At 35.1% G+C, this 15410-nt stretch overlaps 1 protein-coding gene and 1 non-coding gene across 3 annotated transcripts in view; one reads left to right on the top strand and one right to left on the bottom strand.

Annotated features, from left to right (window-relative positions):
* The window catches only part of TLK2 (tousled like kinase 2), a 153861-nt gene that overhangs the window by 26802 nt on the left and 111649 nt on the right, over nucleotides 1-15410 (bottom strand). For both annotated transcript variants that reach the window (XM_044674187.1, XM_044674188.1), the window contains 4 exons: nucleotides 14204-14356; nucleotides 4601-4667; nucleotides 3523-3620; nucleotides 1581-1662 (listed from right to left, as the gene is read on the bottom strand). In XM_044674187.1, the coding sequence (XP_044530122.1) occupies nucleotides 1581-1662; nucleotides 3523-3620; nucleotides 4601-4667; nucleotides 14204-14356 (400 nt within the window). The remainder of the gene's footprint in view (nucleotides 1-1580; nucleotides 1663-3522; nucleotides 3621-4600; nucleotides 4668-14203; nucleotides 14357-15410) is intronic.
* Nucleotides 7020-7123, top strand: LOC123248103. Its single transcript, XR_006506206.1, has one exon. It is a non-coding gene; the product is annotated as a U6 spliceosomal RNA (small nuclear RNA).

Raw genomic sequence — 15410 nt, 5'->3', positions numbered from 1 at the left:
ACTTATTGCTTTATGCTTTGAACTATGTAACTATTCAATGTATTTATCCTTTTACCTTTCCTTGTTGAAATCCATAGTGTAGGGTAGAGTAGGATAGTGTTAGATAGAATAGAGTTAGTGTAGGTTGTTTGTTATTTTGGGTTAGAATTTTAGTTTAGTTTGTAGTGCACAAATACCAAAATTTTGTTAATTTTGGCTTTGTGCAAAGGGGGATCTGTTGTGAGGAAGATTAGTTACATATAGTTTATATGGACCTAGCAGGAAGGACTGGAGCATTCCAAGATAGAATGAAGGAGCAGGAAGTTGCTTGTGCTCTGAGAGAGACTCAATTAGTGGTTGGCACAAACTGTTGCTAGCCCTGGGAGATCTCAGACCTGTATCCTGATTCCCTGGGATCCTGAGTGGTGGTGGCTTTCAACAAGTGGACAAGATCTGCAGACCTGCAGAGCTGCACCAAGTGGAGGAGGGGTTTGGGATCTGGTGGACAGCATCTCAAGCACACTCTCTCTACTTGGATACCTTGGACCACCTTGGCTTTTGGCATTCCTTTGGGCCCTCCCTAGCTAGGTCAACTAGAATTAGAGTAGACAAATCCTCCCCTTGCCCCCTGTGAATTGCCCTTTAGGTTTTTAAGTGTAGAATCCCCTATCCCACTTTTATAAGTAAATCATAATTAAAACTGTTAAAAATCCTTTACCTTGCCTGCTGGTTCCAAAGACCCTGGCCTAGGGTGAGCAGTGTGACAGTTGGGGCCAACTGCCATTTTTGATTCTTAGTCTCCCTATCCTGCTTGGTCCTGTCTCTCCTTCAACCCAGTGTGTGTACCCACAAACCATTAGGACACATTTACATCCCTGGTGCCCCCATCTTTTTACACTATCTGTACCACCTACTAACAGCCTATAAAAACATTGATACCACCTTTTAACTTTTAATGGCTCTTGTCAATGTCCCAATAGACAAAAACTGCAAATATGCAATGTATTTCATCTTATGCTGATGTATTTTAAATGTAATACAGGGAGGAAATGAAGGTGGTAACCCTAAACAAATTTCTAATCAAACGGTACAAGTGCTTTTTAAAAAAACCTATTTTGAAACCTTTATACTGACTTAAATGAAGCCTATGTCATACTATTGTGTGTGTGTGTGTGTGTGTGTGTGTGTGTGATTATACTATATTACAGGGTAATAAGAGTATTTTAAATTTCCTTCTTTTTAGTTGTTCACCTGAATATATTCATCCTCATTTGCAGAACAATTTAAAACCAAAATAAAACTTTACTTAGTTGGGTTAAATGTAGGTTCTATCTACTGATAATGTAAATATCAAATTAACTATTTTAAGACTCAATAAGTTCTTGAGTATGTATGGGTGCTTCCCATACTCCACATCAAGCCCTTCCATATAGCTAAGGATCATGAATATGTATCATCACAAAAAACATTAACTACAGTTGCTAGAAATAAAGGAATTCAAAAAGCATTTGTGAAGCACTGAAAATTTTCCCAAGTAGGTAGGACATTTATTTAATTTTAGTTTACCCACTAGATATAGTAGTCAAGTTTCTGCTACTTACCTTGTAAACTTCACTGAAACCTCCTCTACCCAATAGATGTAACAACAAGTATCTGTCATTTAGCGTTGGATGATCTTTAAATCTACAAAAATTAAAAGACTGTTACTTCTTGAGAGTAAGAACTTTATAATCTCCTTGCTTGGCAAAATTCTCAAAAAAAAAATACAAAAGAGGTAGTGAATATTATATCTTTTAACAGTACCTTAATATTTAACCCAAAACTCATTTAACAAATTACAATTCAAAGGTCTAGCAAACCCTACATACTATCCCTTAGAATAGTTCAAAAGAGAAGCTTTTAGAAATTTCTGTGATTAAAAGGGTTGTCAATGAAACTACATTTTAAATAAAGCACTCTGTGAATCTTTCTTAAAGCACTATATAAACAACAGTAATTATTTTCTATTACACATGGAATTCTATTAAAACTGTGCTTTAAAAAAAAATCTGTCTTATAAAAGAATTAAGGAACCACTAGCAAAGAGAAAACAAGAAAACCTTCCGCTTGCACATTTTTACCCTTGGAACACTTGAAAACTGTGTAATTAGAAAATCTTGAACCCTTGGACTTCATCTCCCAGAATCCTTTTCCCTTCGTGCATGTAGCATCTTTATGTAACATTATAAGTTTGGTGTAACTTGGCCTCTTGCTCTCTTTTCCCACATGTGTGGCTGGGAAAGCTGGCTTTACTCAGGCTTTTTTTTTTTTTTTTTTTTTTTAATTTTAATTTTAATTTTAAACCCTTAATTTCTGTGTATTGACTTATAGGTGGAAGATTGGTAAGGGTAGGCAATGGGGGTCAAGTGATTTGCCCAAGGTCACACAGCTGGGAAGTGTCTGAGGCCGGATTTGAACCCAGGACCTCCTGTCTCTAGGCCTGGCTCTCAATCCACTGAGCTACCCAGCTGCCCCCTCAGGTTTTTACTTTTGTCTTTTTATTTTCTTTTACTTCAAGTTTGGTGTAACTCGGCCCCTTGCTCTCTTTTCCCATGTGTGTGGCCAGGAAAGCTGGCTTTACTCAGGCTTTTACTTTTGTCTTTTTATTTTCTTTTACTTCAAGTTATTATTAATAAACTTTATAAAATATAATACTTGGAGTATCTGGATATTAAATTTTAATCTCACAAAAGTGGATTGCCCCAAATATCTAATTAAAAAATTATCTGGTTCCCTAGTAAAGTAAAGATGTACAAACCGGGAATTGTCATAAAACGCATGTTACATCAGAAATCAGAAAGAATCAGAAAAAAAGAAATACGAGAAAGGAAAAAATGTTAAGTAAAAGCTACTTAATTCTATCAAACCAACATTCCTTGCCAATCTAGGGTCTCATGTTGCTATGTGAGGAAAGCTAAGTGTTTACTAACAATGATATTTGTGTGCTATGTACTCATTGGCACTTTTACTCTGTTTATAGAACCACAGAAACTTAGGGCTGAGATAAAGGGATTTTGCACATCAGGAAAGCAGCATGGTACCACTGACTCGAGTCAAAGGACTTAAATTCCATCCCCAATACTTTAACTACTAACATGACTTTGAGTCATCAAACCTCTTTGGCCTCTGAGGTCACCTTTGCTAGTCCTATGATCCTAGCTCTATACTCTAAGGAAAGCGAAGGCCAAGAAATCAACTCAGGAGCATAGCTCAGGCACATACTCAGGTCTCCTGATAGCTAGTTGAGTGCTCTTTTTGCCAAAGTAAGCTGCTTCTGAACAGTTGCTCATGACCCAAGTTATTCTCTAAATGAATTTAAATATTTAACTTTCTATGTTTATTAGCAAAGATGTTCTCCTAAACCATAAGTAAATATGTAGATATTACAATTTATTATGTATCAGTAGCTCTTTTAAAATGTAATCAAAGCCAGTGGCAAACATCATTTCGGACAATCCAAATCAATGACAGCGTATGTAAAAAGCGTTCCTAAAAAGTGCTTACTGTGAATTATCTTCATTATGTATCCTTTTTAATTCCCTGATATGTAGATTTCTAACTCTCTCTAGCCTTTCCAGCTCTGCCTGGATCTCTGCTTCTTCCTGAAATGAAATTAAAAGGAAATATTAAGTACCTTGGTTTTCATAGCCTTTTTTAAAAAAGCAGCTGCAGATAATTATTTCATTCATTATATATCGGACAACAATCTGGTTGGCACAAAGAACTGTTTAATAAGCCAGCCTAAATGCCTAGGGGAAAAAATCTGGGCACACTAAGAATAGAAATTTAGTCAATAGATTAGGCTTAGCACCTTATTTGATGTCACTTCTATCCAAAGGCAAAAAACTGAGAACTAAAATATGAAGTTAGAAACTAACCTTCATTAAAAGTAACAGCAGACACCATAAGCAAACTATTTTAAAGGCCATAGGAACAGTTAGATACTAGATGTAATTATTATTTCCTAAATACCCACATAAGTAATCAGTAGAATAAGCACACAGAATATAGTATATTCAGGGAATGTTATAAAACTCATTTTCTATTCTTAGGTGCTGAAGAAGGAAAAGAATGCTGCTACATTTAGAAACAATGATAAAATTTTAAATCCAGTGTGCTTTGACTGAATTAACTTGGTTTTTTACCTTATAGAACCCTAATGGCGATGTCTAGTTTACATTAAGACTTATTTCCTAACAATCACTAACTTTAGATTAGTTCTCAAATGGGACTCAGGATGGTAAACTCAAAGACTAAGACGAACTCAGAAAATAAAAGGGAGAGAAGGCATTTTTGGAGCTTCTAAAATAATATCTTTGCTGCTCTGAGAAACTACTTAATGGAAAACATAGTACAAGATATTTTTTTTAAAAACCCTTTGCTTCTGTCTTAGAATCACTAAGTATCAGTTCTAAGCAGGAGAACAGTAAGGAATAGACAACTGGGGTCAAGTGACTTGCCTAGGACCACACAGCCAGGAAGTGACTAAGGCTAAATTTGAACCTAGGACCTCCCATCTCTAGGCCCAGCTTTCTATCTACTGAACCATCATCCAAAGCTGTGCCTCTAAGAAAATTCTTACCTTTTTAAGATGACCTAGTCTGAGTTTAAAGATTTCCTCTTGTTCATGGTATTCAGCTAATGTTAACCTGAGAAAATAAGAAAAGAAATTCAAGGCAGTTGGTTTATCAATATGTGTGGCAAAATACACTCAGTCACAAATGAAACATAATCAGAGGAAGGATTATTATGCAGTTCAAATATCCTAAAGAGAAATATTTGCAATTTGGAGATTCAATTTTCAAGTAAAAAGTCTGATTTATAATATATGCAAATTACATGAAAAAAAACAATTTCTTGAATCACAATTCCTGTAAAATCAATCCCTTGTCTCTTATGTCACTTTAGTTAAAACTATTAAAAGTTATCAAAAATGTAACTTTTGGAAATAACCTAAAAAATATCAATAACAATATTCTAAAAATTTTGAATATCACGAACAAATATTCTGGATTAACAAGACTGAGTTCTCTTAATGTTACAATCTACCACTTCTAAAATGAGTTAAACCTTATCCCTCAATAAATTCTTTTTTCATGCTTTGGAAATATACACACCAAAAATCGAAGTGGTACATATCTGACTTATCAGTCATATTTTCAAATGGCAAATTTTCACAGTATGAGAATGAGTAAATTAAAAGATAACAGGAACATTTTTCTATCCATTCCCACAAAACCTCAACAATCTAAAGCCATCAAGAAAAATGCAGGGCAGGGGGCAAAATGGCAGAGTAGCAGTAAATAGTATAACTGAGCTTTCCTTGACCAAACTTCTTCAAACAGACCTAGAAAAAAGGACCAGACCAAATCTTGGTGTTGAAATACAGAAAAAACACAGTGTATCATTTATCTAGCCCAGGTCAGCATAACAAGACAAAGAAGTCCAGAGAAACTGGCACCAGAAACAAGGTCACGACAAGAGCATATTGTGCTCACAGCATTTAAATTTCTAGGTAAAGATTGGGCATCAAGTCAAGAAGAAGAGATCTCTATACTCATGCACCACTAGACTCAGTGTTTTGGGAAATGGTACTAACTTCTCAATCAATAAACGTTTATTAAGCACCTATGATGTGCCAGGCACTGTGCTAATTGCTGAGGATTACAAACATTCTAGAAAAGAAAAGTCTCTGCCCATGAGGAGTTTATAATCATAAAACAGAAAAGAAAGCTGAAAAGTGGTGGTGGGGAAAAAAGACAACCCCCTTAGGGACTGAAGAAGTTCAAATAAGTCCAAAAGAGTTTTAAGAGGACAGCCAGGTGGGAAATGAAGTTAGTAGCTTTGTTGATCACTAACTAGTTTCAAGTCAAAGAAACACAGCATGCTGAGAAGGATACTTTGCCCAGGGGTGACATTCCCAAATAGAAAGGCCCAAAAGGAGAAACTTTAGAATCAAGTAGCAATGGAGAAGATCGAGGCCCCCAAGAACAGAGCAGGGTCTGTTCAGCATCTAGTTCAACCAACAGAAAAATAACCAAGGAATAACCAAACAGAAGAGGAACCTACAATTGTATCACTTTGAACAAAGTTTTCTACTTGGTTGATAGTGACCTGAGATCAGCAGGGTTCCACTGTTGCTTGAACCCAAACCTCAGTTTGTGAGGAGGGAAAGAGGGGAATTAATATTTTGTCCTAGATAATAAACCACCCCAAGAGCATGAAAAGTAGCAGGTCCTCAGTCTGTTCTCAAGATCTTGGAGTAACGTTGGTTCAATAGTTCAAGACAGCAGCAACAGGATCAAATCAAAAAAATCCCTCCAAAAGTGCACCAGGGCCTAATACAATATCAAGTCTAAAGTCAAGAAATAAGCAGAAAGAATGAGCAAAAAGAAAAAGAAATTCATCATTAAAAAGCAATTATGGGGGCAGCTGGGTAGCTCAGTGGATTGAGAGCCAGGCCTAGAGACGGGAGGTCCTAGGTTCAAATCCGGCCTCAGACACTTCCCAGCTGTGTGACCTTGGGCAAGTCACTTGACCCCCATTGCCTACCCTTACCACTCTTCCACCTATAAGTCAATACACAGAAGTTAAGCGTTTAAAAAAAAAAAAAAAGCAATTATGCTGTCAGGGAAGCTAAAAGATGCAAACTCAGAAGAGAATGATGCCAGAACATCTATAAACAAAACCTCAGAGGAAAAAAAGCTTATGTCTAAGTTCAAATAGAATTCCTGGGAAAGATGAAGAATTAAAAGGAAAAAGTTTTAAATTAATGTCTTCATAAGTGAAATGAGAGAGCTTATAGAAAAAAAACTGGAAAAGAAATGAGAGCTATGAAAGAAAAAACTGAAAAGGCAATTACCTGATATAAGAGGTACAAATCATACCTAAGCAACACACTTCCTGAAAATTAAAACGGACCAAATACAAGTCAATGATTCTAAGAAACAAGAAATATTAAAACAAAGTCAAAGACATTTTAAAAAAAAGTAGAAGAGTTCTTGCTTCAGTAGCATATATACTAAAATTGGAATGATACAGAGAAGATTAGCATGGCCCCTGCATAAGGATGACAACGCAAATTCATGAAGTATGCTCACTAACTAGTTTCAAGTCAAAGAAACACAGCATGCTGAGAAGGATACTTTGCCCAGGGGTGACATTCCCAAATAGAAAGGCCAACCAAAATTAGAAGGGAAGCAACAAACTGGGAAAAATTTTTTATAACAAAAACCTCTGACAAAGGCCTCATTTCTTAGATTTATAAGGAACTAAGTCAATTGTATAAAAGAATCAAGCCATTCCTCAATTGACCAATGGTCAAGGAATATGAACAGGCAGTTTTCAAATAAAGAAATCAAAATTATCATTAAAGTACATGAAAAAGTGTTCTAAAATCTCTCATAATTAAGAGAAATGCAAATCAAAACAATTCTGAGGACCACCTCACACTTATCAAATTGGCCAATATGACAGTAAAGAAAAATAATAAATGTTGGAGGGGATATGGCAAAATTGGGACACTAATGCATTGCTGGTGGAATTGTGAATTAATCCAGGCTTTCTGGAAGGCAATTTGGAATTATATGCAAAGTGCTTTAAAAGAATACATACCCTTTTGCTACAGCAATACCACTGCTGGGTTTGTCCCCCAAAGAGATAATAAGTAAAAATACTTATACAAAAATATTCATAGTTGCATTCTTTGTGGTGGCAAAAATTGGAAAATAAAGGGATGTCCATTGACTGGGGAATGGCTGAACAAAGTGTGGTATATGATGGTGATGGAATACTATTGTGCTATAAGAATTGATGATCTGAAGGCTTTCCATATGATTGGGAGAACCTCAATGAACTGATGTAAAGTGAAATGAAAAGAACCAGAACAACATTGTACATAGAAAGTAAAACATTGTGGAAAAATCCAATGTAATAGACCTTGCTACTAGAAGCAATGCAACAAGTCAGGATACTCCTAAAGGACTTATGTAAAGCAATGCTATCCACATTGAGAGAAAGAACTATGGGAGTAGAAATGCAAAAGCAAAACATATGACATCACTTATCACATGTATATATGAGTATATGATTTGGGGTCTAGGTTTCTAAAAAATTGCTCTATAGCAAAAATGAATAATATGGAAATTGGTAGTAAGTGATAACATTTGTATAACCCAGTGGAATTGCTTGTAGGTCCTAGGAGCGGGGAGGGAAGAGGGGAAGGAAAGAAAATGGATCATGTAAACATGGAAAAATATTCTAAAAAATAAAATTTTTAAAAAGAAGAAAAAAAGATCTCTTAGAACTAAAGAGCAAAATAGAAATAAAAGAATCTAAGTCACCTCCTGAAAGAAATCCAAAAATGAAAACTTCCAGGAACATCATGGCCAATCCAGAGTTTCCAAGTTAAAGAATACTACAGAAAAAAATTCAAGTACCAAGAAGCCACAGTCAGGAGCACACACAATTTAGCAGCCAGCCAACATGAAAAAAAGAGCAAAGATCCTGGAATGACATTTCATAACAAGAATAATATAGACTTATAGCCCAAAATAACTTACTCACCAAAATTGAGTATAATGTTACAAAAGGGGAGATTGAGGATGGTAATGGATCTTTATGAAAATAAGGACTTCCAAGACATTCCTGAGGAAAAGACCTGAGCTACAAAGAAACTCTAAAGTTGAAGAGAAACATAAACAAGAAAATATGAAGGAACGAAAGAGATTAAGCAAAGATAAACTGCTTACATTCTAACAAGGAGAGATAATACATCTATTCTCTCTGAAACTAATTCATCATGGCAATCAGAGGGAGTCTAATTAGATAAGATCCAGGAGTAGTTCTGTTCTTTGTTAATGATCTTAAAAACATAATGGAAATAGAAAGGAAGGGAAAGGGAGATCAGGGAAAATTTCTCACATGATCAAGGTAAACAAGGAGATGTCCATACAAACAAGGAGGAGGAGGTACAGGGAACAGTGGACATTTGAACCACATTCTCTTCTGAACAGATCAAAGGAAAAAAGAATACACACTCAAGAGTTCCATAGAGAAATGCATTTCATTCAACAGGAAACTAGTAGGGATAGGGAAGGAGGATTAGAGGGAACGTAAATTAAAGAATTATTAGTCCTAAGTACCTTGTAGCTCTTTCTTTTTGAGCAAGGAACTGGAAACTGAAAAGCTGCCCATAAGCTGGGCAATGACTGAGGCAGCTAGGGGGCTCAAGTGGATTGAGAGCCAGGCAGACATGATAAAGGGAATGATTTCAAAGAAACTGGAGAATACTATTAAAAACTGATGCATAGTGAGTTAAGAAGAATCAGAAGAACAATTTTTACAATGACAACAATATGGTAAAGGCAAACAACCTCTAAAGAATTAGGAACTCATAAGCATAAAGACCTATCAATTCCAGGACTGGTCAAGCAAAACACACTGTTCATCTCCTGACAGAGGGATGAAAGACATGGAATATAGCCAATATGAATTTTGTTTTGACTAAATGATATATGTTTATAATGCATTTTGTTTTTCTTTTGTTCTCAAATAGGGTGGGAGAGAAGGCAGACTTTTGCTGATTTAAAGAAATACATAATTTTTAAAAGAAAGGGGAGAGAAAGAGAGAGATGCAGGAAGATACAGGTCAGAGTGTTGGATAAGCCCAAAGACACAGATACTGGGGTATATCTGATAAAAATTATTCCAAAAATCTGAGAAAACTAGAAAGCAGTTTGCCAGATTTAGACCCACCACCATAGAACAAGATAAGCATCAAATGTATATTTGACTTTGATGAAGGGAGATATAAACAAAAAGAAATTACCTGGCAAATTTATGGAAAGGGAAAAGATCATGACTAAACACAGCACAGAAAAGATCACAGAAGATAAAATAATTTTGATTATATATAATTTAAAAGATAATATGCACAAACAAAATCAATAGCCAAAACTATAAGGGAATTAGATAACTGGGGAAATTTTTTTGCAAGTGTCTCTGATGAGTTTTTTTATCTAAGATACATAAAAACTAATTAAAATTTATAATAATAGGAGCAATTCTCCAGAATAAAATGCAAAAATCAACTATGAAGTTCTATCTCATACATATCAGATTGACAAAGATGACAGTAAAAGGAAATTGTCAATTGTTATAGGGGCTTTAGTGATAAATTATACATACTCATGCACTATTGGTGGAGCTATGTGTTGGTCCAGTCACTCTAGAAAGCAATTTCAAACTATTCCCAAAGAAGTCACTAAGTTCTTCATAACTTTTGACCTAGAAATACTATCACTACTTGGTCTATACTCCCAGAGAAATAAAAGAAATAGGAAAAAAGTCCTAATGTAGAAAAATAGTTAAAGCAGCTTTTAATGAAGTAGCAAAGAAATGAAAACAAAAGGAAACATCTATTTCCTATGAAAGTAGCCTGAGCTGAATTCCAATTAATTTCCTGGGGCAAGGAAAATAGTTTATATTCTTTGTACTAGTCTCGAGCCATCAAATTCTATGAATCAACATTTAACAATTTATAACTAAAATACTGAAAATAAAATATTGGGGAGAAGTTCTAGATTATAAAATAGAGAAGAGGAAAAGTCATATTAATGTGACAAACATACACATTTAGTTCAGTCTTAGAAAACTAAACAAATTATGGCATAATAATTTAATGGAATATAATGCATTCATTAAAAAATGATATGGTTTCAAGGAAAACTGGCAGGACCAATATGAATTGATATACTGTAATATGAATGGAACTAGGAAAATGATTTATACAATATAATAAATAAAACAAATCTGAAAGACTTGAAAACATTAATTAATGTACTCACAAACAATGATTCCAGAGGAATAAAGAATAAAATAAAAGGTTACCTGCTTTCTAAAAGTGTGGTGGACTAAAATTACAAAATGAGACACATTTCTGGACATGGTCAATATGGAAATCTGTTTTGCTTGAAAAGTGAGTGAGAATGTGTGTGTGTGTGTATGTGCGTACGCGCGCGCACGCGTGCATATTGTGGGGGATGCACTGGAGTTGGGAGAAACTTGAGGAGACCAATTAGGAGACAACTGAAACAGTCCTGGGAAGAAGAGATTAGAGCCTGATCTAATGTGATGGGAATGAGTAAAGAGGTAAGGGGCCAGATGTGAGAGGGTAGAAACAAGATTTGACAACGGAATGGATATGTGAGGAAAACAAAAGTTGTGAACCTTGGAGACGGGAAAGATGGTGGTTCCTTTAACAGATATAGGAAAGTTGTGCAGAGGGAATTCTTTGGAAGGTAAAGGCATCTGAAATCTGTTTTGGATACAATGAATTAGAAATATCACACATTCAGTTTGAAATGTCCAAAAGGCAGTTAATGATGCAGGACTGTAGAGCCTGAGAATGGACATATAAATCTGATAATCATATTCTGAGGTGATAAAGGAGCTAATAAGATATCTGAGAAAGTGTGTAGCTAGAACAGGGTCAGAGTCTTGGGTTTCAGCCACAGTTAGGGGATAAGATAAGAATGACAAACCAGCAAAGGAGAAAGAAGTAGTCAGTCAGGAGAATGTAAGGTCACAAAACCTTCGAGAAAAGAGTAATCAAGAGGAGAGGATGATCAACAATGTCAAATACAACAAAGGATCAAGACTGAAAAAGACTTTTATTTGTTAATTAAGAAAACACTGGTAACTTCAGAAAGAGGTTTAAAGTGAGTTATGAGGTCAAAAGTAAGATTACAAAGAGTTGAGAAATGAGAAGAAAGGAAATGGAGGCAACAAGTATACACAATTTTTTGATGAGTGTAGCTAATATACTCTGAAATGATGATAGGGTCAAGAAAAGATTATTAAAGATAGAGGTTTGGTCATATAATTCAGATTTAACCCTTAGTGATCCAACAAAACTGCTACTAATCACTCTATTGCAAATATTAATAACATGGAAATAGGTTTTGAACAATGGTACATGTAAAATCCAGTGGAATTGCTCGTTGGCTCCAAGAGGGGGAAGGGGAAAGGGAAGAGGGAATGAATCATGTAACAATGGGAAAATATTCTAAATTAAATAAAGATAATTTAGAGAAAAGAAACTGCTGCTCACTCCAGTCAAAAGCCAACAATAGCCTCAATTGTCACATTCAATGACGTTTTCCCTGTTCTCATATTGTTTGATCTTTCTGTATCATCAACATAGCTGGTCACATAAATTTTCCTTCTTTAATCAGTTCTTATTAAGAGGAAAGAGATAATAATTTCCACTCTCCTCAAACCTCCTTCTACCTCTCAGGCTATCCCTTTCTGTGGATCTATTTCTTCTTCCTGACTCTCCAAATATGATTGTATTCCATGGCTTAATCCTTTACTTAGTTCTCCACTCTCTTTCCCTTAAAGATTCTATCTAGCCCCCCCAAACTTCAAATTTAGTTCTGAGATTGAGTCCAAGATTACTCACTGTCCACCTCTCCTGAAAATTCAAGATGAACACGCTAAAAAAACAAAATCAATTTTCTTCTACTCCAAATTTCTCAGTTTCTATTATCTATGTAGAGAAGCAAAATGCTCTATCTATATAGAAGGTGATCCTGAGGAAAAGAGATAACAGGAAATGTTATCGCCACCATTAATTAGCTACCAACAACAGACCTTTATTTTTTTTTTGATCTCCAGAACAGAAAGAATCAATAAAGAGGAAGAGGACTTAACATTCTTTCCCTGAAAAAGTTGTATTGGTCATATTTGTTATTGATGAATGAGGAACAACTATCAATTAAGTCCTAAAAAACAAAACAAAAAAACTTAACCAGAAATACTATCAAGATAGAAATAGTTTGGTGGCACACAAATGAGTCAAAAACAATGCCATTATGACACTGACTTGGCCCTGCCCACCACAAGTATCAAAGCCTAAAGCTGTAATGCAAACACAACCGAATATATTAGAAAAGTAGCATTAGCTACTTTTCATTCCTTTAGAAAATGGCCAAAAACAGAACCACAATCTTCCTCTACACCCCAACTCCTGACTTCCTACTAGGAAACATCAACATTTCTCAAACACCCTAACCTCTGAGTCCCTCAATCTATTTTTATCATTACTCAATTCACCATTCCACTTTAGGTATACATACCAGGGATGGACTTAGCTATAATGTTCAATGTTCTACTTCCATGATTATGAATTCTGAACTTTATCTGATCACAATCTCTCCTTATATGACTTACTCCTCCTAAATTTGTTATTAATGCTCACTGTAACCTTTAAGCCCATATGCCTTAGGTTATCTAACACCCAAGGTATCATACCTGCTCTAGTTAACCTTTCCTCCCTTCCCAATCTTGAGCCCTTAATGAATCAGGCCAACTTTAAACTACAAATTTTTCTCTACTCTCGAGTTCCTTGCTGCCTTGTCTTTTCTTGGTCTCCCCAGACCTGTTCGCAGCTTCTCTTCTAATGTTATATTGTGTTTGATTTGTATTTGTCTTATATATATACCTATACATTTTTTTAAACCCTTACCTTCTGTCTTAGAATCAACATTGTACATTGGTTCTAAGGCAGACGAGTGGTAAGGGCTAGGCAAAGGGGGTTAAGTGACTTGCCCAGGGTCACATAGCTACGAAGTATCTCAAGCCAGATTTGAACCTAGGACCTCCTGTCTTTGGGTCTGACTCTCAATCCATGAAGCCATCCAGCTGCCCCTATATATCTATACTTATTAAAAGTGACTGATAATAAAAAATGATTGACATATTTCATAACATTACCCTTTTGACACAACCATTTTAATGATAAAGTTTTTGTATGTGTTCAGTCAACCAAGAATTCTAATTCTAATTTTTTTTTAAACTCTTACCTTCCTTCTTAGAATCACTACTAACTGTTTCCATTTCAAGGTTCCAAGGCAGAAGAGCAATAAGGGCTAGGCAATGGGGATTAAGTGACTTGACCAGGATCACATAGCTAGGAAGTATCTGAGGTCAAATTTGAAACCAGGGCCTCCCATCTCTAGGCCTGGCTCCCAATCCACTAAGCCACCCAGCTGGCCCCACCTAATTCTAATTCTTAATTACTCCAATGATAGTTTCATCATTTATAAAGTTTCCCTAAAGACAGGAGGAAGTAAAGGAGCTATTTGAGCTCTGAAGGCATAGGATTCATAAACATTCAACATACGTTTCATTTTCAGCTCCATTGGTCTTGCTTTTGCGTTGTTTTTGTTCATTGTTTGCTGGAGGGGTCTGTCCCATGGCAGGAGGTTTCCGTTTTGCCAACATTTTTCTTTGTCTCTCTATCTCTTCCCTCTGTGAGTTTATCCTTTCCTGTTGCCTGGAGATACCCCCCCAAAAAATAAAAGGTTTAAGTTTCACTAATGAATCTATGGACCAGAAATCATATTTCTTCAATATTTTGGGGTAAAACCATAGCCTTTAAATAAACAGATATGATTTTTAACACCTCTTCCAAAATTTCAATGAGTTACATGGTTTGAGTATAATGAAAAGTTATTTTATTCATTTAAAAAGGCAAGTAGGACTTGGCTTATGACGTCCAAAGCAAGACATTAACTCTAGCAAACACATATTTAAATTCCATTGAAAGGCAAGCATGTTTTAGTAACTTGGAATTATGGCCTACTTAAAAAACAAACATACACTGATATATTTATCAAAATGTACCAATTATTTAAGATGAGTCATCTTAATGGCAAGATAATGATGAAGTTCTAAATACTTTGTAATAGGATAAAAAATTACTTTAAGTTATTGTCAAATACAAGCTACATATTATTCTGTTTAGAAATAAACATTTTTAACAAACACCATTGCCTAATTATGAAATGGTCGCAGAATATGAACAAATAGTTCTCAAAAGAAGAATCGCAAGCTATTAACAACTATATGGTATGAATAAAAATCATAAACAAAGCAAATACCCACCAACTAAAGAATGATTAAACAAATTGTGGTATATAAATGTAAAATCTCTGTGCTATAGGAAATGACAGATACAATAAATGCAGAAACGTGCAACAACAACTAATAAAGAGTAAAGTAAGTAGATCCAAGAAAACAATATTCATAATGACTACAACACTGTGAATAGAAATAAGAACCAACAGAAAACAAACAAAACTATGCTACAAAACAACAAAAAACCAAGACTGACTCCAAAGAAGAGATATGAGACGTTGTTTTTTAAAAAATGTATTGATTGGTCTTGTTGGTTGTTGTTCTCTTTAAAAAAAATTCTTTGCTATAATAAATAGGGAAAGAGAAAAGGGAAGGTGATTAAAAAACAAAAGCTATCAATAAAAATTTCCTGAAGAAAATGAACACTTTATCTTTCTGTCCTTGATCTTAATTAGGAATTTACATAGGCC

This window comes from Gracilinanus agilis, chromosome 4 (genome assembly GCF_016433145.1).
Source record: "Gracilinanus agilis isolate LMUSP501 chromosome 4, AgileGrace, whole genome shotgun sequence".
NCBI classification, from domain to species: domain Eukaryota; kingdom Metazoa; phylum Chordata; class Mammalia; order Didelphimorphia; family Didelphidae; genus Gracilinanus; species Gracilinanus agilis.
The sequence above is the reverse complement of the archived record's forward strand: the minus strand, read 5'-3'. Positions and strand labels throughout refer to the sequence as shown.